This window comes from Dendropsophus ebraccatus, chromosome 6 (genome assembly GCF_027789765.1).
Source record: "Dendropsophus ebraccatus isolate aDenEbr1 chromosome 6, aDenEbr1.pat, whole genome shotgun sequence".
Classification (NCBI taxonomy): domain Eukaryota; kingdom Metazoa; phylum Chordata; class Amphibia; order Anura; family Hylidae; genus Dendropsophus; species Dendropsophus ebraccatus.
Genome location: NC_091459.1, coordinates 38,302,403 through 38,327,743, shown reverse-complemented (window position 1 = coordinate 38,327,743; position 25,341 = coordinate 38,302,403). Strand labels below are relative to the sequence as shown.

Genomic DNA, 25,341 nt, shown 5'->3' with positions numbered 1-25,341 from the left:
GGGTGCAGTTTATTGACATATACAGTAGATATAAAACACTATATTTATTTAGGCACAAATCAACATGTTTTAAAGCTGGAGTGACTTCTTTATCAGGAAAAGTGACTTTTGTATGTGAACAATTGCATATACTGCAAAACAGGCACATGAGCTAGATAATTATAACCACCTGCCCAATACTGTGTACACAATACTGTGTGTATTTGTGCAGCCAAAACAGCACCTGCACTAAGTTAATAGCAGAAGATTCTTTGGGTTCTGTAAGTAGTGAGGTGCAGTCTTCATGAAGAGTTTTTTTTTCCAGCACATCCCACAGACGATCAGATCAGATTTTAATTTGGGGAGACCAAGCCAACACATTTAACTCTTTGTCAATTTCCTTGAACCAAAAATCCACCTGGGCCTGTCCCCAGTGCACCAAACTAGCACATTTGCATATATACAAAACAGGGTTAAGTTGCAGCTAGGGGAAGGTTAAGCCACAGCTGCTTCCAGAACCCTATCTCAACTGACATCATCGGTCAGTCAGGAGAGACCCATACACCTTTTATTGACAACCAAATCAGGTACAGCCAGCTGAGCTATAAGGTGTATGGGAACCTTTACACATTAAGCCATGTATTTTCCTTGTGGTCTGAAAATTGGTCGCAGGAACAGATGAAGTAGTTAAATGTATGGTCTTAGTAGAGCTGGAATGAAACAGATGAGGCTGCAGAAATACTGTGAGTAATTGTGCATTATATGGGCAAAAAGACTTAAACCCAGTTTAAATTAAATTATGTACACAAAAAATTAAGTTCAGTACGTACAGTTTTACAATTGAGTTCATGGGCCACTGGTTCACTTTAAGGTTTCTTCTCTCCTGTTTATGCTGGCATAATCCCAAATGTACGAACCTAATGCAAGAAAATCAAGTTTAATTAATATTAAAATAGAGCATAACAAACAGTACATCACTGATCATCCCACATTCATCCCTATATTCATTGCACCTGTTATACCATGCTGGGAACAAATAAGGGCTTTTTTCCACGCTCCGTATCAGTACTGTCACACAAAGACTTATAGGAGAAGTCCGGTGTTGGACATTTTTTTTAAAAGAGTCGGGGGGGAGGTGGCTGAACTTAACATCATGCACCTACCTCCCCAGTTCCAGCACAGATGTCTGGTGTCCCTCGCTCTGGTTCTCAGCTGTTTCCTGGTTTCCGGGTTGTGACCTGTCAGCCCATTTATAACCTATCTACACCTATATGGTCACTGTATGGTAATTATATTGGTCTTAGTATAATGCTTTTAACAGTATGATCAAATCATGCAGTAGTATGTCTGGTCATGATGTGGAAGTTGTGGCAGGTATTATTTAGTAATGGTGGTGTTATTCAGACACTGTAATGTTAATGTGGGGGTTCTAATATGGGGGTTATGGTATTTGGCAACTGTATGACTAGATTACTGTTTTATAACACTAAGAAAATGGTTATATAGCCATATTTATGTCTTTTTTTCAGTGAGGAGGACAGGTCTTTATTTTTATCTGACAGATTTTTGAAGCTAAAGACTATGCAAACATGTTTTCCAGGGGGCAATGCACCTAGGATTTTACTGCATTGAGCGCTTTCACTAGCAGCTGGCAGTGATATAGTTTGGCTGGTCTCCCTGAGATTAGCGATCTGTTTCTCTTATGCCTTTACTAGGCATTGCTCCCACCTAGCCAGAATCCTGCTCCATACTGATGAGGGGCTACACCTCGAAACAACTGTATGGGGATGGATATCTGGCCTTGGTTTTTCCCTTGTCATTACAATGACTTATAGGGCCACTTAATATGGTGGTTTCCCTACAGGAGCCACCCCTTGGCTGGGTCCTTCCCGGAGGGATATCTGGCTAGTCCTGTGTTTTGAGACTCTTCAATGAGGCTCCACAGGCTCTTCTTTTGTATATTCATGTTTCCCAGGGGGCAATGCACCTAGGACTCCCTGAGCAAAAAAAAAAACCTGTGGAGCCTCATTCAAGAGTCTCGAAAAAAAGGACTAGCCAGATATCCCTCCGGGAAGGACCCAGCGAAGGGGCGGGTCCTGTAAGGAAACCACCATATTAGGTAGCTCTGTAACTTAATGTAATGACAAGGGAAAAACCAAGGCCAAGTATCCATCCACAGACAGCTGTTTCGGGGTGTTGACCCTCATCAGTGTGGAGCAGGATTCTGGCTAGGTGGGAGCAATGCCTTGAAAAGCCATAAGAGAAAGAGATCGCTGATCTCAGGGAGACCAGCTAAAAACAACACTGACGGCTGCTGGTTAAAACACCCAATGCAGTGAAATCCTAGGTGCATTGCTCCCTGGGAAACATAAATATTCCAAAAAGAGCCCCTGGAGCCTCATTCAAGAGTCTCAAAACACAGGACTATCCTGTAGGGAAACCACCATATTAAACACACCATTAGAGCTATAGCGCTTTTATTTCTCCATCTACAGGGCTGTATAAGGGCTTGTTTTTTTCAGAAACAAGTGTACTTTGTAATGGGGCCTTTTAATCTACTATAAAATGTATGAAGGAACCCAGAAAATATTATTTATGTGGTAAAATTGGGGGGGGAAAAAAAAAGTAAAAATGACTTTTGAGGGTTCCCATGTCTACATAATACACTTTAAAGTAAAGCTGACATGTTATCTTTATTCAATAAAGCAACCAACAAGGCTGGAAAAAATTTACTGCACCTCATGATATATAAGAGAAAATATCAAAATTTTATTTAATTACATATATGCGAAGGACAAACATTTAAAATCACTTAAAAACACAGTACTTTACAGTTCGCTGCTTCTAATCCAACACAGCGAAAACTGACCAATCACAGACGAATACACAGAGCAGAAGCCGTAAATGATATATCACAACAAAAGATAATACAAAATCACAAACTATAAGATACCTAATGCCCCATATCCAAAAAGTTTCTTTTAAATGTATACATCAAAGCAATAGAAACCACTTTGCAATGCGCCTAAATAACCAGCTGCCACGGAGGATCTGGTCAGAACAGAACAACCCACGCGTTCCATCACCAGAACTTTCTCAAGGGTGAGTATTACGTCCCTCTTAGCTAGTATTTATACTCCAAGATAATACTAGCTAAGAGGGATTTTGTGTTATCTTTTGTTGTGATATATCATTTATGACTGCTGCTCTGTGTATTCGTCTGTGATCGGTCAGTTTTTGCTGTGTTGGATTAGAACCAGCAAACAGTAATGCACTGTGTTTTTAAGTGATTTTAAAATGTTTGTCCCTCGCACATATGTGATTAAATAAAATTTGAATATTTTTCTATTATATATCATGAGGTGCAGTTATTTTTTTCCAGCCTTGTTGTTTGTTGCTTTATAATATGTATATAGGTTATGAAGACTAGCACTCATTGTATATTGCATGTGGTGCCCCCCCCTTTTGTGTATGTTATCGTTATTCTACACATCAGTCTAAATACATCAATATGCATGTTTTCAAAGATTTTCTAATGTTTTACCCTTTTTTTTGCATATAATTATGAATAAAATTGTTCTATTGACTCTATTGATTTATGTAGCAAGAAAAAAGATATATATATATATATATATATATTTTAACACTTTTTAAGTCCTCCTAGGGTGCTATTACCAGCAATCATTAGATTGCTAACAATGGTCAATGCAATGCCATTGCATAGCATTGATCAGTGTTATTTGTGATTTTTCATCTCCCCATAGTCTGACTCTATGAGGAGATTGGGGATCTGACAACATGGAGATAAGCAATATAATCCCAGCATTCATGGAAATTGATTGGGACACCCATAATCCCACTGCAGGGGGTCCTGATCGAATAGTGACGGAGTGATCACTGACTATGAGTGCTCGCTGTGGCCTGTCATTAAATGGAGGACAAGCTCCTATGATCATGGGTTGTTTGGGAAAGGTTAAACAGTAAGTTATTACCATAACCTGTATTGTACACACATATAAATGTTACAGAGAGATATCGCAAGTTATTACCTTGTATAGATTTGAAGATCTGTCTCAGAAGGAGTATCTGAGAGATTAATTCCATACGTGTCTTTTGTTGTATGAGATGTTGTCTGAAAGAGAATTATAAACACTTCAGTTTTACACTTTAACCTACAAAGCAGACATAAGTAAATTACAAAGGAATATGATTACTAGAATTGTTATATCATCAATAGGGAAATCCACTGACATGACTGCCAAGTGAAAGCAGTGAAAGCCCGCTCAGCTGGAGATCATTCTGTGAGGGATCCGGAAAAACAAAAGGATGACATAGGAGAAGCACAATGAGGTAACAGTATGGTTTGGCAAGTGTTTTCGTTTTTTTACGGTATTCACAGCGCAGGTTACATAATGTTATACTTTTAGGCTATGTTCCCACACAGTATTATTGCAACCAAAACACCAAACCAAAAATACTGCAGAGACACCATCACTTCTTTCTCCGCGCTAGTGAACTAGTCAGACCTTCCTCCAGGAAGGAACATTCAAGCCAAGGTAACCATCAAAGCAAGGTATCCATCCACAGACAGCTGTTTTGGGGTGTTTGCCCCTTATTTGTGTAGAGTAGGATTCTTGCTAGTGGGAGCAACAGCTTGTAAGTGCATGCAAAAGGACGCTGGTTGACCTCAGGGAGATCAACCAAAACACCAGGGGGCAATGTTCTAGATACACTGATGTTGAGACACATGATGGTGTCTCTGTGGTGTTTTGGTTGATCTCCCTGAGGTCAATTAGCGTCCTTTTGCATGCATTTACTAGGCGTTACTCACACTAGCCAGAATGCTACTCCACATTGATGAGGGGCAAACACCCCGAAACAGCTGTCTGTGGAGGGGTACCTTGCTTGGGTGGTTTGCTTGACTGGAGACATTCCTTGGCTTGGTTGTTCCTCACAGACGTTGAGAAACTCGTGATGGTGTCTCCGCAGTATTTTTGCACAAAAATGAGGTTCACTACTTTTGTGTGTACATTAAAAAAAAGGAAGTCAATGGAAAAACTGATCAAAACAAAAGCACACAAATGCATCAGTTTTTTTCATCAATTTTTCATTTTTTTGCAAAAAACAGATTGCAAATACAGATTGCAAAAACATAGTGTGAGTTAAGCCTTAGGCGGTAAAAGTTTTAAGCAATTTTGGCAAGTTACTGGTCTCATTTATTTTATATTATTTTTACAGCGAGCACGTAATACTTTTATTGCTATGTTGTTAAAGAGGACCTGTCACCCCCCCCCCCCCCCCGTGCTGGGGTGACAGGCTCCCGACTCCCAGCTAGATGCCCTTATACTGACCTCATCTTGCCGAGTCCCGCTCCTGGAGCCAGTCCCGGGACAGAGATATCCTAGTCAGAAGTCGGCGCGCGCGCTGTGGAGATAAGTCCGGCGTCCATAGAGAATGAATGGAGCCGGACTCATCTCTGCGGCCCACGCACGGCTCCATTCATTCTCTATGGGCGCCGGACCTGAGTCCGGCTCCATTCATTCTCTATGGACGCCGGACCTGAGTCCGGCTCCATTCATTCTCTATGGACGCCGGACCTGAGTCCGGCTCCATTCATTCTCTATGGACACCGGACCTATCTCCACAGCGCGCGTGCCGGCTTCTGACCAGGATATCTCCGTCCCGTGACCGGCTCCGGGAGCGGGACTCGGCTAGATGAGTTCAGTACAAAGGGATCTAGCTGGGGGTCGGGAGCCTGTCAACCCGGCACAGGGGGTGACAGGTCTCCTTTAAGTATACCACACAGAACAATACCAAAATATGCTTACCCTAATTATTTAAAAATAAATTATTTGTAATGCGCAAAATGAGTTATTATGCCTTTTTATTTACTTATTTATTTTTGTTTTCTCACTTTCCCACACAACCTAGAAGGGAAGAGTTTTAAAGTGACACTGTCACCTCCTTTGTGCATTTTGCCATCTCTACGCAGGTGTTAAGGGTAAATTTAGCGGTTTTCATAACTTATTTTATATCATACGTCATGGTGCTTGTTCAAGAAAAAATTCATCTTTTATCAACTGCAGATTGAGTTAAGTGGGCGGGACCTCACAGCATTAGCGCCACTTAGCCCCGCCCACAACGCCACAGTTGGTCCCGCCCCCTCGCCGGCCATTGGAACAGGCTGGCCGAAAGGTCTAGACCCCACCCCCTTTACATCGGCCATCCAATGGGAGTCAAGGGGCCGGGGCCAACGCAGTGCAGTTGTGGGCGGGGTCAAGTGGGGCTAATGCCGCAAGGCCACGCCCACTTAATACAATCTGCAGTTGATAAAAGGTCACTTTTTACCTTGTACAAGCACCATTACGTATGATATGAAATAAGGTATGAAAAACGCTAAATTTACCCTTTACACCTGTGTAGAGATGTCAGAATGCAAAAAGGAGGTGACAGTGTCACTTTAAATAATAAACTGAAAACAAGAAATAAGGGGCACATTTTGAGGTTAGTTGGGGGAAAGATAAGGTGCAACATAAGAAAGTCATCCTAAAAAAAATAAAGAATAATAATAAAAAGGAAGACTAGATGGAACAGCAGGCCTTTTTCTGCCGGAAATCTTCAATGTTTTTATATAGTTGGAGTGTCCTAAAATATCTAAATTCTGGTAATGAATATACATTATATTTAAAGGGGTAGTGCGGCGCTAAAAAATTATTCACAGAACAACACACATTACAAAGTTATACAACTTTGTAATGAATGTTATGTCTGTAAATCGCCCCCTTCCCCGTGTCCCACCACCCCCGCCCGTGTACCCGGAAGTGTGTGGTGCATTATACATTACCTGATCCGTGTCGAGGCCGTTCGCCATCTTGTGCCAAACGTCATCTTCAGACGGATGGCCGAATCGCTGCTGCCGTCCACCCTCCGCCGCGATTGTGGACGGCGGCCGAATCGTGGCTGAGCACAGTTATGACGCGGCGAAGGGGGGGCGGCGGTAGCGGTTCGGCCGTGCGTCCGAAGATGACGTTTGGCACAAGATGGTGGACGGCCTCGACACGGATCAGGTAATGTATAATGCACCACACACTTCCGGGTACACGGGTGGGGGTGGTGGGACACGGGGAAGGGGGCGATTCACAGACATAACATACATTACAAAGTTGTTTAACTTTGTAATGTGTGTTATTCTGTGAACAATTTTTTTAGCGCTGCACTACCCCTTTAACTACACAAATTAACTTTTGACCCACTTACCTCCCATTCAAGCTTTGTTGAATGGCCTGCACTGCATTGTGTCAGAAAAAAAAAATGATTTTCTTAAAAGTATGGCAGCCATATTTGAAATATTAAAGAATAATTATTTATCCCCCCTTCCCCTCCCTTTGGTCATCTACTACCTTTTTTCTTGTTACTTTGGGGTGCTGTGGTGGGAAAAAAAACCTTTTCTCCAAATTACCTGGTGTCAGAAAGTTAAATAGATCTCAAGTGTTCCAGTACTTATCAGCTGCTGTATGCCCTACAGGAAATGGTGTATTCTTTCCAGGCTGACACAGTGCTCTCTGGTGCCACCTCTGTCCATGACAGGAGCTGTCCAGAGCAGTAGTAAATCCACATCAAAAACCTTTCCTGCTCTGCACAATTCCTAACATGGACACAGGAGGCAGCAAAGAGCACTGTTTCAGACTGGAAAGAATACACCACTTCCTGCATGACATACAGCAGCTGAAAAGTACTGGAAGACTTGAGATTTTGTAAATAGAAGTAAATTACAACTATATATACCTTTATCACACCAGTTAATTTGAAAGATTTTTTTTTCTGGCTGGAGTACCCCTTTAATGTAGATATGAGGTCTGTTTCACTGTTTGATCTTGTTTCAATAAACATTGCCATTTCAAAAACTTTAATAAAAATCACTGAAGACTATAGTTCCATGCTATAAAGAACTGTTCATATAATATATGAAAATGATAACAATGGATCAAATTGTTAAAAAAAAAAACGAAATTCTCTATTCAGATCGTTATAAAAATGACTATTTGTCAGACAAAACTACTAATGTCTTCATCATGTTGCAACTGCTGTGCTCTTTATACAGCTATACAATATCAAATCTATTTTGAGAGTTATAAAACAGCAGGACTTTGTTAGGCTGCTGAACAGCCTGAAACTTCAAATTGGTTTATACTGGAGTCCAACACTAAATAGATTCAGTTACCAAAAATACATATTAGCTGGAGGTATAATTATACACAATAGTTTTTCTGTTACACATTTCTATATCATACACATCTATAATATAAGGTCATGTGGTTCTTTTCTTTCTACTATAATGTAGACAACATTGTGCACAATGGAGCTATATAAGCTAAATACACTGCACAAAAAAATAAAGAGAAAACTAAAAGACCATATTGTTGATTTCAATGCAATGAAATATTCCTGTTGCAAATCTTTATTGATTACATAGTGGAAGGAATTGAGAATAATAAATAGGAATGACCAATGATCATAGGAATGATCAATGTAACTCAAAATAAATATCCCATTCTGGTCTGGATTTTAGAACTCAATATCAAAGTGGAAAATCAAATTACAGACTGACCCAACTTTAGTGGAAATGCGGCTCAGTAGTGTATGTGGCCTCCACGTGTCTGTATGACCTCCCTACAACGCCTGGGCATTCTCCCGATGAGGTTGCGGATGGTCTCCTGAGGGATCTCCTCCCAGACCAGGTTTAAAGCATAAGTGAACTCCTGGACAGTCTGTGGTGCAAAGTGGCATTGGTGGATGGAGCGAGACATGATGTCCTAGATGTGTCTTGGATTCAGGTCTGGGGAACGGGCACACCAATCCTTTGCATCAATGCCTTCATCATGTAGGAACTGCTGACACACTTCAGCCACATAAGGCCTAGAATTGTTCTGCATCAGAAGGAACCCAGGGTCAACCGCACCTGGTCCCACAATGGGTTCGAGGATCTCATCCTGATGGCAGTCAGGGTATCTTAGGTAAGCAAATGGAAACCTGTGCAGCCCTCCTACAGAATTCCTTCTCACACCATTACTGACACACTGCCAAACCGGTCATGCTGGAGGATGTTGCAAGCAACAGAACATTCTCCATGACATCCCCAGGCTCTGTTACGCATCACATGTGCTTAATGTGAACTGCTCCTCTTGTTCCTCCTTGCACAAAGAAGGTAATGGTCCTGCTGCTTGGTTGTTTCCCTTCTATAACCCCTTTCATGTCTCCTGGTATCTGCTCCATGTTCTGGACACTGTGCTGACAGACACAGAAAACCTTCTTGCAACAGCTTGCATTATTGCGTTATCCTGGATGAGTTGCACAACCTGAGCAAATTCTGCTGATTATAGACATCCCCCCCACCCCCACCCCCATTCCAAAGAAATAAAAAAATATAGATTTGCAGGGTGAACTTGGAAAAAGAAGTAAAAAAAACGCAATACTAAAAAATGAGAAGGGTAAAACCAACATCACTCCTCTTCCTTCACCCTGATCCAACATTCCATCTACTCAGTCCTTCTGTCCCATGTAAACAGATCGCCTACTCCACCCCTATCAGACTCCAACATACAGTCCCATATAAATAAGGTTATGTTTATATGATGTTTTCTGGCTACATCCCCAATATACAATAACCTGTTAAAAAAAAAAAGTTTTTGGCAATTGTTGATTGATGGAGCCACAAAGTCATCCAGTAATTGCATTCAGTCTTTTCAGCCCAACTTGAGCATGCTCGCATGGGCTGTAACCATGTTTTCCAAGATTCCCTAGGGCTCCACTCAACTTCTTAAAGCAGCAAAATGCACTGGGTGCATGGACTTAGTGACTTAACATTTTATTTTTTATTTTTTTATAAATGTTATTCAGACCCTTTTTAAATGAAACTACAGAACGCACAAAATAGAGCGATACTGGATTATCTAAAAGTGTTTGAAAACTTAAAACTAAATAAAAAAAGGAACCTTTTCACAAACTTAATTCATCTTCGATGTCCTGCTGATAAGATTTCAGAAGAAAAAGTATATTGAATGCCGTGGCTATGGGTTCATGCTATCTGGAAAAAAACTACTCTGTCAGAAACAGAAAATCTCTTTGTTCCATTTCAATCACAGCTGAAGTTCTCTGATTGCTTTTCCGGGTAATGGAAACGTCATATAGAATGTAGTGAGGACTATAAGGGTCATCTAAAAACCAAGCTTGAAAAAAATGGACAAATCATCGTAAATAGCCCATGTGAAATGTTTAAAAAAAAAAAAAAGATTTTTTAAAAGCCAAACCTAGAAGTGAAAATACTTAATTTTGGACAGTTTGACCCCTGTTTGGGCTTTTCTTCTGCCTCATCTCTGGATTACTGCAACTTCAAGTTCAATGGATGAACCCCTGACTTGTACATTGGCTATGTACTGTATATATCCACAAGATGGTTTAAAGTGTAACTATCATGTCTAGCGGGCAGCAAGATTCACTGTCAAAATCCTGCTGTCACGTGCCGGAGACGGAATTGTTCCAGTAGTCAACTCTTATCTCCAGCACGTGCCAGCACTGGGAGCTCTGCAGCAGAATTTTGACAGGGTATTCTGCCCCCTGGGAGGGATTAGAGTAAGGGTGGGTTCACATTGAGGAATCCGCACAGAGAAGTTCCGGCCCTCGTCCCCGTGCGCATCTCCGCTTGTGCCATAGGCTCAATTCTATGCAAAGGCAGATTCCACCGTCCGCCGAAAGAATTGACATGTCAATTCTTTGGGCGGACGTCGGAATTTGCCCACCCATAGAATTGAGTCTATGCGATGGGCGGAGATGCACGCGGGGACGAGGGCCGGAACTTCTCTGTGTGGATTCCTCAATGTGAACCCACCCGTACACTTTAAAGGGAAACGAGAAGAACCTAACATGCCGACGTCTCCCTCACTAGATGCTATGGATGAATGTAGGTTTCTTTCCGTGATACTAGAAGTTTAATCCATATGCTAATTAGGCATTTTGGTACATTGGTGTGTGTTTGTGCATTGGGGGTGGGACTGCTGCCCACCCCCGGATATCAGCAGAGCGGACTGCCCCCCCCTCCCCCGTCTGCTGATATCCATCAGAAGGAGCGGGAAGTAGTCCCACCCCAATATACAAACACACCTATTTAGCACAGCAGCATGGAAACTGCACCATGATGATGGTAAGAAACTTCATCCTCAGCACTCTGTACACAATAGGGACTCTAAATCTTCTAACCCTCTCAAAGTCTTCCTTTAAAAATGAATTCTGCATAATCCCTTCTGATCGATATCATAATACACTGCACTACTGCTGTAGTATATAGCTGTATGCTGGCACATACATAGCAGGCCAGCTGCTGTCATGGAAACCCATCAACACCTGGAAATTATGTCACTGGGCTGCCAATTTGAGAGACCCCCAGATCTAGCACAAAGACCCTTAGTGACCACCGTAAAAACACATATGGGTGGTCACTAACAGGTTAAAGATGAGACATGCATAATATAGTGTTAAAGAGAACAATACCCATACCAGGATATGGCTTTAAATTGTGTAGCATTTTACTCATTGATTGAAGTCAAGACAATGTTTCTAAAGTGGACTGACCTCTATAAGAACATAAAAAAAGCAAATGCTAATTACACCTCCAATGTATCTATAAAAACGCATGACTCATTTGTCCACAGGAACTCTTGTGTGTCTCAAAAGGTGCACTTCATATAAAAATATGAAATTTATCATATATATATATATATTTGAGCTTTGAATATACCACTATGTTTTGAATATCACTTTTTATGCTACTGAGGTCACTTGTGGATATTTTTATGAGCGTCTTTCAAATTATTAACGATACTCCGGATAGGCTTGTTTTAAAAAAAGTTTAAAGTCCCATGTTGTCTGCTGACACTTTTCTGACTGCTCTATATCACCTCTGGCTCTCTGACATGCACTGCTTTAAAGGAGAAGGCCGACAAAATTTTTTATTTAACCCCTTATGGACAGAGCCAACTTGCATTTTTGCACATCTGTATTTTTCCTCCTTGTGCTTAAAAGGCCATAGCACTTCCGGTTCCGGCGCTGATATCGGAAGACGCGGGTGAGAGAGCTCCGGAGCCCGTCTACCCCAACCCACAGCTAGACCTGCCAGAACCGCATAAATCGGGGGCCCGATATCCCGTAGCAGTCTGGACCTCACCCCGCAACCCTGAAGACTGTCTGTGACAGACCGCAAGCCGGCCAAAAGGGACGCCCTGACCGCGATACGCCCGCCATTGCAAGCGCAGCTACGAGGCCGCGGAGGCGACGCAAGCCACCAGGACCAGTCACTGGGACTCCCCAAGCTGTCGTGGCCAGGTGAGACAAGGGCAGAGAAACATCGGGCAGCCCGGAAGCGGGTGAGGAGCGACGCGGATAGCCCTGAACAGCGGCACCACTAACCTCGTGGACGGCCGCCATCTTGCCAGCTTCAGCAGCAACAGTGTACTGAGGGCTGCTAGAGTGTCAGGGCACACCGGATCATTTGGCGCCGGAACATTCGGCCGCTGGAGATCAATATCAGGACTGTGAGTACCCGGGGGCACCCCTCCTCCCTCTCTGACCGCGGCACCTAGACTATACACAAGGATCACAAGGGCTCCCCGCCATCCTCTCTCCTTCTTGCCAGGTGAGGACCTGGGACCTGATAGCAATATATGTTCCCCTGCTCTGCAACTTCTTAACCCCTAGAGCGCCTCTCCACTGCAGTCATCCTAATCATATCTCTGCAGTAAGTACTGGCTGAAATAAAACGGGTGGGACCCCAATCCTCAGAAAAAACCCCCTTTGAAAGCACTGCACACTATAACTGTAACAGACGTCTCTGCAATAAGACTGCGTAAACTTCAGGGTGCCGTTGCTCCAGTGGGTGCATTTCCCCCATCCCGCGCATGGACCGTTACATATTGAGAAGCAGCTCTAAAACCCCAGACCTGGACATGGAGCTCGGGCCCACCATGCGCCCCAGAGAGACGCCATCTCTGTCGCAGTCCCTTGGCCACCCCAGGGAGACATGACGAGACGGTTGGCATATCCACACAGCAGGACCTCTTTGCCAGCGGCTCGCAACAGATTCTTCAACTGGAATATGCCCGTCTGGCTGCAGAAATGGCACAGAAACTGGTTCCAGAAATCCAACAGGCGGTGGAAACTACAATACAGGCCACGCTGACTAAGCTGCAGGCGGATATAACGGCAACTGCCACCAGACTTGACGCGACGGAGTCACGAGTGACTGGTCACAGGAGACCGTGGCTGCCACTGTAAAGGAGCTACGATAGGAGAACACTAGACGATGGCAGAAAATGGAAGACCTGGAGAACAGGACAAGGCGTAACAATCTACGCATGGTGGGGTGGCGGAATCCGCCGCAGCTGCAGACCTGCATTCTATATGTAAGAAAGAACTACCAGGAGCATTGGGGCTCACCCACTATTGCAGGGTAGAACGAGCTCATAGGATAGGCCCAGACCCGACCTTCTTGAATGCCCGAGAAATACAGCAGGAGGCCCCGAGACCTAGGCAGGTCATCATGAAACTGTTAGATTTCAACGACAAACAAGAACTTTTGCGGGCCTTTAGAAGACGCAACAACCCTTTACTGATCCGGGGGTGTAAAGTATTTCTCTTCGAAGATTTTTCTGCAGATGTGGCGAGACGTCAGCGGGCATTCAGTAAAATATGCACAGAACTGTATAGACGTCGGGTACGCTTTCAACTACTTTACCCCGCCATACTGAGGATTCATCATGAGGATGGCTCTGCTACGATCTGCCAGAAATTGGAGGAGGCCGAGTCTTGCATGGAGGAGATGCTGAGAGGTGGGGACAGCCCCGCCCACCTTCGCTGTGGGGAGTACCCTCCGGGTCCAAGAGAGCAACAAATTCGGCCGCCCCGGACTACGTTGATAGATGGAGCGTCTGGCTCAGGAAATGATCCTGCCTGATCTTGTGACATCAAAAATCTGTGGTTCCCTAAAGGGGGACGTTGACGCCTTGCTTAGAAGCATTGTCCAGAGAAAGGGTTGCGGGAGGGGGGTCTTTGAGCTGTGCATCTTCTCACTTAAAGCGGGACATTGCTTAATGGACCAAGTAATTCTGATGGTGCTGGGGAGTCACTGACTATTATAAGTTTCTGGTCCGCAACTCACTACAGGATCGGGGTTGGTTGGCTGGGAGGGGTGTGGTATCTGTACTGTGGTACCTGGGTTAGAGACCACCACCTTGGCAGGGAACATGTTACCACCGGACAGAACTGCACTTCTCGCTATTGTGGTGAGATTTCGTTACTACACCCTAGATTTATGACACTTGCAGTTCTACTGGGACGCTTGATGGGTCACCTTACAGTTTAATTATTGGCACCTTCAGTGCGGTTACGGCCCTTACATTACTCATTTGGTAGATGGGGTCAGACGGGCTCATCCACATGTTAGAAGAAAGGAAGTCATTACCACGGAGTCGAAGGTGATAACATCTCTCTTCCTAAGTACACTCTGTGGATTTATTGTATAAGTAAAATTCTTGCGGTTGTACCGCCTTACAAATCTTCTAGGCTATTTTACTCTTTTAGCATCACTCTCTCCTCTCTCTTGTGTCTCTTATGTTTCCTCTGCTTCTTTAACTACCTCTTATTCCCCCCCCCCTTTTTTTTTCTTCCTCTTCTTTGGTACCCCCCCTTTTTGTTCCCCATGAAGGTGGTGTCCTGAAATGTGAAGGGCCTCCGCTCTCCCAATAAAAGAATCCAAGTATTGCGACATCTCAAGAGGCTACAAGCTGATGTGGCTCTACTCCAAGAAACTCATCTCCAGACAGACATGGTTCGTATGAAAAAACTATGGGTGGGGGAGATTTTTGGGTCTCCAGCTGTAGACGGGAAAGCGGGGGTTCTTATTTTGCTCAGCCGGAACTTTGGTTGCAATGTGGTTTCACATAATAATGACATGGATGGCAGATGGGCGCAGGTGACAGTGACGGTTGAGGGCATCGACTATAGTATATACAATGTATACGGTCCCAATAGCGACAACAGAGCTTTTTTTCATTCACTTAGCGAAGTAACAAAACATAAAATAATGGGCAGAGACCTTAATACAGTACTGGAGGTGAGGGAGGACAGAAGAGGCCCCACGGGCATCTTGAGGGCGACAGACAAAATTCTCTCCCCCTTTCTGGACCTAACTGGCCTCCAGGATGTCTGGCGTTTACAGCATCCTGCTGACCGCGAATTTACACAATATTCACACGCACATTTAGCATGGTCACGAATTGACTATCTGTGTGTTAATCAATTCTTGGTAGATAAGATAGAAGGATCAGAGATCCATGACATGGTGATATTGGACCACACCCCTATATCCCTCATGGTTGCCACCGCATATACAAGGAGGCAAGAATATTTATGGCGTTTCCCTGGTTATATGATAAAAGACAAGTTATTCCTTAATCGCCTTAAAGGGTGGTGGGCAGAGTTTTTGTCTAATAACCGTGACCATGCCTCAAATGTGACCCTGTATTGGGAAACGGCCAAGGCGGTCTTGAGGGGGAGAATCATAGGCTACATGTTCAACATCAAAAAGCACACGGTCAAAGAATATCGACAAGCTAGTCACAAGTTGTGGGCGGCATACTCCACATACCTTGAAAACCCTTCCGCTACTAACTGCGGCAACTGGAAACTTGCAAAGTCAGAGTTCAATTTATGGGCAGAAAGAAAGGCCAAAGCTTCTCATGATCGATTAAGAGCGGAATTTTTCTGTTAAGGTAAAAAATCAGACAGGTTGTTGGCCAAAATAGCCAAAGGACGCTTTTCCCCGCAACTTGTGACGGCTCTGAGGGATGGGACAGGTAGTGTGCAGCATGACCCGACTAAGATCCTACAGCTACTGGAGGAATATTACAGGGACCTCTACAAACCACTTCACTCAGTTGGACAAACCAGCAAGACATTTCTAGACTCTATACCCTTGCCCTCCATTTCCCCAGAACAGCGCGATTCCCTGAATGCTGACTTCTCAGAAGAAAAGGTCAAATCAGCCATTAAAAGTTAAGCGAATAATAAGGCACCGGGGCCCGATGGGTACTCCGGAGAATTTTTTAAATCTCTCAGTGAGGAAATTATCTCCCCTTTGACAGCCTATTTCAATTATTTACTCCAATCAGGCACTGTCCCCATCCATGCCAACACTGCCCACATCAAATTGCTATTAAAGCCAAACAAAGATCCTTTGACTCCGTCATTGTACCGGCCAATATCACTTATCAATGTGGACCTGAAAATTCCCTCCAAGATATTAGCAGACCGCCTGAGCTTATTGCTACCCAACCTTATAAACCCCACACAGGTAGGCTTTGTAAAAGGCCGCTCTGCCGTCTATAACATTCGTAAAGTCCTTACCATTTTAGGCAGGGTAAAGCACCATCCCGGGCCAGGGGAATCACCAATTCTGCTAGCGCTAGACGCCGAAAAAGCGTTCGATAATGTGAGGTGGGACTGGTTCGGGATGGTGCTTGACAGGGTGGGGATCACAGGAGCATTCCGCACCTTTCTGGGAGGGCTCTACAGGGACCCGAAGGCTCGCATAGCCTTACCTGCTCAATTGTCCCCTAGCTTTTCCCTCCATAGAGGGACCAGACAGGGGTGCCCGTTGTCTCCTCTCTTAATTAATTTAGCTTTAGAGCCTCTTGCGCATCATTTATGTAATTCATCGCTCTACCAGGGCATTAAGGTGGGTAAATCGGTCACCAAACTGGCGTTATTCGCTGAGGATGCGCTACTATTCCTATCTAACCCGAAAGAACAACTACAGGAGCTCCTGCAATCTATCTCTCAATTTTGCCCATTATCCGGATATAAAATCAATCCTTCCAAAAGCGAAATACTGGAATTGGGTGCAAAACTACCCAGACAGTTCTGGTCCTCCCTAGGTCTGGGGGAGGCCTTAAAATCCCACATCACCTATCTAGGAATAAAAATAGGAGCTGACCCGCACTCTGTGTACCAACTAAATTATCCGCCCCTAATAGCTAAAATCTGTGATGAACTGAAGAAATGGTTTTACCTGCCCATCTCCTTCCTTGGTCGCTGTCGCTTGGTGAAAATGATGAGCTTCTCTAAAATGTTACATCCCTTACAGACCATCCCCCTACTACTTAAACTTAGAGATATCACCAAACTGAATTCGGGGTTCACCCATTACATCTGGGGTGGCAAAAGGCCCCATATCGCACTCCAAAAGCTGATGTTGCCCCGGTGTGATGGCGGAGTCAACTTTCCTAACTTAAGAGGCTATAATTTGGCTTGCCTTTTGAGGCACGACATAGATTGGACCCATAACATAAGTAATTACTCCAACCTCCTATTGGAGGCAGAACTAACCCCCCCTGGTCTCTGAAATCCTGCTTGCATACCAGAATCCCCCTCCTACCACCTCTGCTGAGGAAGTCGTTAATAATCCGTGATACAGTATTGGCACGGAAGGCGGTCCGCAGAGCCTTTGGACTTCCTTTCCTAATGTCCAAACGCCTGTATTTATGGGGGCACCCCAAGTTTCCTCAGGGAAAAGATAATGCACTTTTCCAAGAATGGAGGGACAAGGGTATATATCAGGCTGGCCATCTCATGCATGACAGGGAGAAGCGCTGGCTTCCTGCCAGCGAGATTAAGGACAAGTATGACCTGGATGACCGACATTTTCTCGCCATCAACCAAGTAACCTCCTTCTGTAGAAGTAGGCTAGTGGACCTTTCCAAAGAGCTGACCGCAAACGACTTTGACAACTATATTGGACCTGACCCCAGACGTGTGACGTTGTCTGGTACTTATAGAGCTCTAAACGACTCTTTCCTGACCTTGGACAAACAGAACATATTTGCTAAATGGCAAGATAGATTCGGGGGAGAGGATGTCCGGGACAAGATTATGGAAGGCTGGGACAGGGTGCGGATAAATGAGGTATGGCGGGAGACTTTCTTTTTTGCTGAGACATGAAAAAGCTTGACTGCAGTTTGCCAAAATGTATGTAAGTAAGCCAAAATTTTTCTGGGAAAACATCTTGTGGACAGATGAGACCAAGATAGAGCTTTTTGGTAAAGCACATCATTCTACTGTTTACCGAAAACAGAATGAGGCCTACAAAGAAAAGAACACGGTACCTACAATCACATGTGGTGGAGGTTCAAAGATGTTTTGGAGTTGTTGTGCTGCCTCTAGAACTGGGTGCCTTGACTATGTGCAAGGCATCATGAAATCTGAAGATTAACAAAGGATTTTGGGTGGCAATGAGGGCCCAATGTCAGAAAGCTGGGTTTGCGTCCCAGGTCATGGGTCTTCCAGCAGGACAATGACCCCAAACATACTTCAAAAAGCACCCAGAAATGGATGGAAACAAAGCACTGCAGTCCGGATGTAAATCCCATTGAACACCTGTGGAGAGATCTTAAAATTGCTGTTGGGAGAAGGCACCCTTCCAATATGAGAGACTTGGAGCAGTTAGCGAAAAAAGAGTGGTCCAAAATTCCAGCTGAGAGGTGAAAGAAGCTTGTTGATGGTTATAGGAAGCAATTGATTTCAGTTATTTTTTTTTAAAGGGTTTGCAACCAAATATTAAGTTAAGGGTACCAATAATTTGTCCGGCCCATTTTTGGAGTTTTGTATGAAATCATGTAAAATTTGTCTTTTTTTCTCAGTTTTTTTGTGTTGTTCCAATAGACACAAAGGAAATAAACATGTGTATAACAAAACATGGAATACTTCATTTTCTGGAAAAAATTCAGAGGTGCCAACGTTTTTGGCCATGACTGTAAAATGCTTTTTCCCTGTACTTACTACTGCATAAAGGCTTACTGGATAAAATGGTGAACTCCCAGAGCTGTGCGGGCTGTGGCTGCTGGAGAGGATGATGGCAGGGGGACACTGAGGGCCACAGGGCACTGGAAGGACACTGAGTATCCCACTGCCATCATCCTCTCCAGCAGCCACAGCCCACACAGCTTTGGGAGTGGGGTTGTGACATCGCCATTTTATCCAGGAAGTGACATCACCATGTTATCCAGGAAGTGAAGCCTTGATGTAGTAGTAAGTGCAGGGGAAAAAAGCACTTAATGTGCATTTCCAGTAATAAGTGTATATTTGGATGTCAGGACCATGGTTTGTACCCAATTCTGTATTTCATATTTTATCTTGGAGAATGAGGTGACATTGTTAGTGGTGCCATTTTGGAATATATGGGACATTTTGATCACTGTAGATTTCAGGTTTGTGAACATGCGCACCTTTTTTTTTTTTAATAAATCATTTATAATGTGGGGGATTTGTGTTTTATTATATATATTATTTTTTTATGTATCTTTGTACATTTTTACTTTCCACCTTTGGGTCTTTTTTTTATTTAAGGTCCCGCTAGGTAGCCAATATGATCTTCTGCTTGCATCTATAATACACAGCAGTACCAACCTCTGCCTCAAGGCAGGCCCTGATCAGCCTCCACAGCCAGCAGAGCGAAAGCCATTCTGAGGACTCCGGTTGCCATGGCTACCATTGACGCCCCACTATCATGCCAGTAGAGAACAGAAGTAGATTTCAACTGCGATAATCAGTATGTAATCAGGAACAGCTTAGGAGAGACTGGTAGGAAGTTCACATGATGCTAAACGATACTGCAACAATGGTAGGGAAATTTAATGAGAATAAAAAAAGAAAATTAGGTGGTGAAGATGAGTTGTTTCATGTCCTTATCAGATAGTAAGGATTATCTATTCCACAGAAGCTATGTGATCAAAAAGAAAAGAAACAGAGGCAACACAGCAAGGGCTTGGTTCACACTGCATTTTTCCAGTTTGTTTAACATATCAGTTTAATGGGAAAAAAATGTTGTTTTTTTTTGCTGTAAACAAAAACGTTGTTGACCATGTTTTTGTGTACGTTAAAACTATTTAAATGGACAGCAAAAGCGAAGTGTGGACCTAGCCAAAGAAGGGATTTCACTAAGCACTGAAATGCTGGCGCTGAGAAGCTGAAGGGAGGGGGTGCCGAAGTTCAAACTCCAGTGCTGTGGACATATAGTAGACTCCTGCACATAACACATGTTAATTCCTGCCCCCACTGCCTGTATTCTGTCTTCATTTAGCTGTTACTAAAGACAGATTTGCCCTAGCAACAGGCAGTGGACAGAAGACACGAATGCTGCAGTGGCCAAGACTTTAGAACTCTTTTTTGGGGGGAAGGAGTAGCTTTTGAAAAATTAAGTGTGAATACAAATATGTTAGAAATCACATAAGCTACCACATGGAGGGCAGTCATTTGAACACTTTTAAACAATGATTTGTAGAAGGGATATGACTTCCCACATAAGGTCGTTTGAAATGGCAGTGACCACTTTAACACTAATCTGGGGGTTCAGATATTAATTTCTTACAGGAACATACCTGCAACAACATGTTTTAGGAGCCTATTGCCCTTTCATTAGATGAAAAATAACTTTCAAAATACACTGTATGCCTCGTACATTAACCCCTTAAGGTCAAAGCCAATTTTCGTTGTTTTGCGCTTTTGCTTTTTCCATTTTATGTTTAAAAGTCCATAGCGCTTGCATTTTTTCACCTAGAGACGTATATGAGCGCTTATTTTTGTGAAACCAATTGTACTTTGCAATGGCAGGCATTATTTTTCCATAACATATGCTGCGAAACCGGAAAAAAATCATTTGCGCTGTAAAATTGAAAAAAAAAAACGAATTTGTTTTGATTTCAGGGAGTTTTGCATTTACGCCGTTCGCCCTATGGTAAAACTGACTTGTTATGCATGTTCCTCAAGTTGTTACGATTACAACGATATATAACATGTATAACTTTTATATTATCTGATGGCTTGTAAAAAATTCAAACCATTGTTAACAAACATATGTTCCTTAAAATCGCTCTATTCCTAGGCTTATAGCGCTTTTATCCTTTGGTCTATGGGGCTGTGTGAGGTGCCATTTTTTGCGCCATGATGCGTTCTTTCTATCGGTACCTTGATTGCGCATATACGACTTTTTGATCACTTTTTATTACATTTTTTTCTGGATTTGATGCGACCAAAAATGCGCAATTTTGCATTTTGGAATTTTTTTGTGCTGACGCCGTTTACCGTGCGAGATCAGTAATGTGATAAATTAATAGTTCGGGCGATTATGTGCGCTGCGATACCAAATATGTTTATTTATTAATTTATATTTATAAAATGGGAAAAGGGGGGTGATTTGGACTTTTATTAGGGGAGGGGATTTTTTATTAATAAAAACACTTTTTTAATTTTTTTTTTGCATCAACTAGAAGTCCCACTGGGGGACTTGTATATCCACAGCAATGATCTCTCATAGAGATCAATGCTGTGTATATACACAGCAAAGATCGATGAGATCGGTCATAGATTGCTATGGCCTGCTGCAGGCCATAGCAATCTATTGCCGAGCTGGGATCAGCGTCATTGCGACGCTGAGTGCCGGCCCGGCCAGAAGAACGGATCTCCCCCCCTGCGATCGCATCGCGGGGGGGAGATCCAAGCCACTAGACACCAGGGATGTTGTGCATAAAGCACTTCAATGCAGCTGTCAGGTTTGACAGCTGCATTGAAGTGCTTAATTAGCCGGCGCGGGTCCCGTTGCCGCGCCGGCTAATTAAGCACTTCAATGCAGCTGTCAAACCTTTATGCACTTCCCGGCTGCACATGTCAGCCGGGATCAGTGCCGTTCAGAGCGGGGTCCCGGCGAGACCCCGCTCTGAACACCCCCCGCGGCAACATGACATACCAGGTACGTCATGGGACACTAAGGGGTTAAACAAAAAAAAAAGTCTTAACAATTTACAGTCGGACAACTCGCTATCCTCAATTAATGCAAAGTTGACACCGTCATGATCACTGTCATTTTCACAAAAATCCATACTGTAGGTTAGCTAGTTTATACAAATAAATGCATGAGGTATTATACAGTAGATAAATCCAGGCTGTCCCATACTAATCCACTCACCTCTGCTGTTTTAGTGTTGTCACCAACATCTGTAATTTTCACGGGTGTAGAGCGTTGAGATACAGCACCATCATCCTCCTTATCAGTTCCAGAGTCGTCATCAGAACTGCTAGACACAGCTTCCTCACTTGGGGGAGGAGGAGCACTTGCAGCAGTTTTGCGCTGTAATACGGTTTCTTCGCGGTTAGCGTTGCTGCTGCAAAAACAGAAAAACAAATGTAACAACTTTATTTTCTGCATATTTGTTACAGAGAAATTAAAGGGGAAGTCCAGTGTTGGGCTTTTTTTTTCCAAAAGAGTCGGGAGGAGGTGGCTGAACATAACAACATGCATCTACCTCCCCGGATCCAGCTCAGGGGTCTTTTGTCCCCCGCCCTATTTCCCGGTTGCCCGGCTTCTTCCTGGTTTGAGCAGGGACCCTGGTTGTGAAGTGTCAGCAGCTGAGGATTTTTAATACTGTCCATTCACTTCTGTTCATTTTTATTTTTTAATTGATAAAAATAAACTATTAACACTTCTATTTTTTAAAACATTTTTATTTACCAACAGTTCTCTACACCTGCCTAAAACCTTTGAACAGTACAGTATATATATATATATATATATATATATAGATATGTGTGTGTGTGTGTGTGTGTGTGTGTGTGTACGTGTCCTAGTTCATTCCATAATAATTTAATAGCAAAGAGGAGACATGTGAGGCACTGCGCACGTGTATAGCAAATATGCCTAGTCTTAAAAAGGCAAGTACATAGCACACCATTCAATTAGAGTATGACTATTTAGCACTTCACAGGAGAAATGCAGCAATTGATTCTTTGGCAATGAGAGGCTTAACATGTATTCAGAGGTTCTTTAACCTTCACAGGAGTTGCCTATAAATGTCATAACAGCTCCGAGCAGAACAGCCATATAGCATTTCAAATGCAATTATAACTAGATTTTCACCGCCTCTCACTGCCCACACAAAAATCATTGTCTTTGCTCATATTTATAAAATTGGGTCTCGTATGATAAAAAATATCATTAACAAAATGCACACACAGTGAATGTTTTTAAGTGTCAACACAACTAATAACTGAACAGATCTTTTAGAATACTGCATAAGGCTTTATAAATATGAGACCAGAGAGCGGCATGTGAGCATAACGTAATCATATAGGGGGGAATTTATCAACAATAAGCCTAACATATACCAGAGAAAAGGCACCCTTACCCTGGCATATGCCCAACTTGCTTAATAGGTAAAGTGGGTAGATGTCCGATTCTTTATGAAAGGGTGGGTTTTTTAGTGGCTATGATAGGGAGATTAGTCCAGATTCAAGGGAACCTGTCACCTGAGAACAGAGGGAAGAGCCCGCCCGACCCCCGAGTGGAGCCCCGGTAAGTATTCGAGGCTCCACCAGGGGGTCGGGCGGGCTCTTCCCTCTGTTCTCAGGTGACAGGTTCCCTTTAAAGAAATGTTAAATGGAGCAAAGTACAGAGATATATATTTTTTCCCTAAACATATTTTATTGAATTTTATCAATTAAATAAAACCATATTAGGTACAGGTGTATATGAAGCCATCAATAAAGTCCAGTTCCAATTTGAAGGGTATATGGTAGATGATAGTAGAAACAGCTACTTTTAATTTAGGTAAATAGCATGATTTGGACCGATTCTGATATCTTTACCAATATGAATTACATCTGTAGCAAAATAACATGATAAGTTATGAAATACAAATTACAAAGCATATAAATCTGCAGAACATCCTAACTCCCTTAAGCTGTTGTAAATCCACACGTCCTGGTCCACTCTCAACTCCTCTGTCTCCCCCCTCCTTTCTGAGACAGAGGTCACAAGATCTGTCTCTTCTGTTGCCAGGCAAGCTGTAACACCTCATCTGAAACCCCGCCCACCATTGACATCACACAGTGATCACCTTGCCAAGGGCAGCCTCTCCTGAGTAGTATAAGGGAAATGAGACACTATTGATTCATCTCTCTGTAATCTATCTATCTATATATATAGATTAATAGATAGATATATACTGTGTTTACTGTGCAAAGCAGAAACAGATCAAGCCAGTGGTGGGCAGATACTGGTTCTGATAGTTTCCCAGCCAGGAACCCTGATGTAAAAAACGGGGGTCATTTGTAGGTGTACAATTTGTGGGGATCAGTAGGTGCACCTACATGCTTTTTGTGCACCTTTTTTTATGGGATTGCTGGAGTTACCCTTATAGAGGACCTGCAGAGAAGAAAATCCCCAAATGCAGGTGTGATAAAATTGTTTCAGCATACCCAAAAAGACTGGAGGCTGTAATCACTACCACAGGTGTTTTAACTAAGTACTAAGTAAACTGTTTCAATTAGAGATGAGCGAATGTACAGTATTAATAAAGCAAATCGATTTGTTACACTCGGCTGTCAGCTTGCCACATGGGTGGCTTTGAACGCTGCTCTGGGTGCCTGGGTAGCCCTTGGAGACGTTTCCCAGGACTGAAGCCAGCTTTTCTAGGCAAACATTTAAGGTAACAGTGCCCAGCAACCTTAATACCCTACTCTTAATACCCTACCTTGACAATACAGATGAATGTTCATTGGTGGGCCACAGTCTGTACTGTACTTTTCCACCACAGCTTATGAGCATCTAGCTATGCTTTCGGAATATCCTCTTAAAGTGGTTGTCCCGCAGCATAAATCTTTCCAAACAAGCTTATTCACCTCACTGCCTTTCCAGTGTTCACTAAGTTTTACCGGAGTTTCAGTTTCTGATGCAATCTTGACACACAATACAAAAGGAAAACGAGTTCAGCCAATTACTGGAGGAGTGGTAACCCACCTCAGCCAGAAATCATTGGGCACTTGAGATGAGCGAACCTGCAGAAAACAAATATCATTTCAATCCAGCTGCCTGGAGAAGATGGTTGCAGGCAAAGGACTGCCTGGAAAACATGGATACACCTTCTCCGAGCAGCGGGATTCAAATGCTGTTCATATGGGTTGATGTAATCCAGAACTTTTTGCAGGTTCGTTCAATCCCTATTAGGGACCTATTGACTATCAGAGTATCTGTGAGGTGAGTAATGCTTATTTTTATTTATTTATTTTTTAACCCAGTCTGTCCTATTTAGAAAACAGTTAACCCATGAAGCAACCCCTTAAATGTCCAAATCTAGACATTCCAGAATTTAAAAAAAAATTGTCCAAAGAAAATATAGCCATTCTACAGCCTAGGTCTAAGCACTAAGCAAGAATAATATACATTTTAAAGATGGTTCTAAACTCATCAGACATAATAGATGAATAGAT

At 43.1% G+C, this 25,341-nt stretch overlaps 1 protein-coding gene across 5 annotated transcripts in view; it reads right to left on the bottom strand.

The window, feature by feature from the left end:
- The window catches only part of FIG4 (FIG4 phosphoinositide 5-phosphatase), a 160,078-nt gene that overhangs the window by 15,747 nt on the left and 118,990 nt on the right, over nt 1-25,341 (bottom strand). For 4 of the 5 annotated variants that reach the window (XM_069974829.1, XM_069974827.1, XM_069974828.1 and 1 more), the window contains 3 exons: nt 22,043-22,238; nt 4,029-4,111; nt 810-896 (listed from right to left, as the gene is read on the bottom strand). In XM_069974829.1, coding sequence (XP_069830930.1) covers nt 810-896; nt 4,029-4,111; nt 22,043-22,238 — 366 coding nt within the window. The remainder of the gene's footprint in view (nt 1-809; nt 897-4,028; nt 4,112-22,042; nt 22,239-25,341) is intronic. The other variant, XM_069974830.1, reaches the window with a different exon arrangement.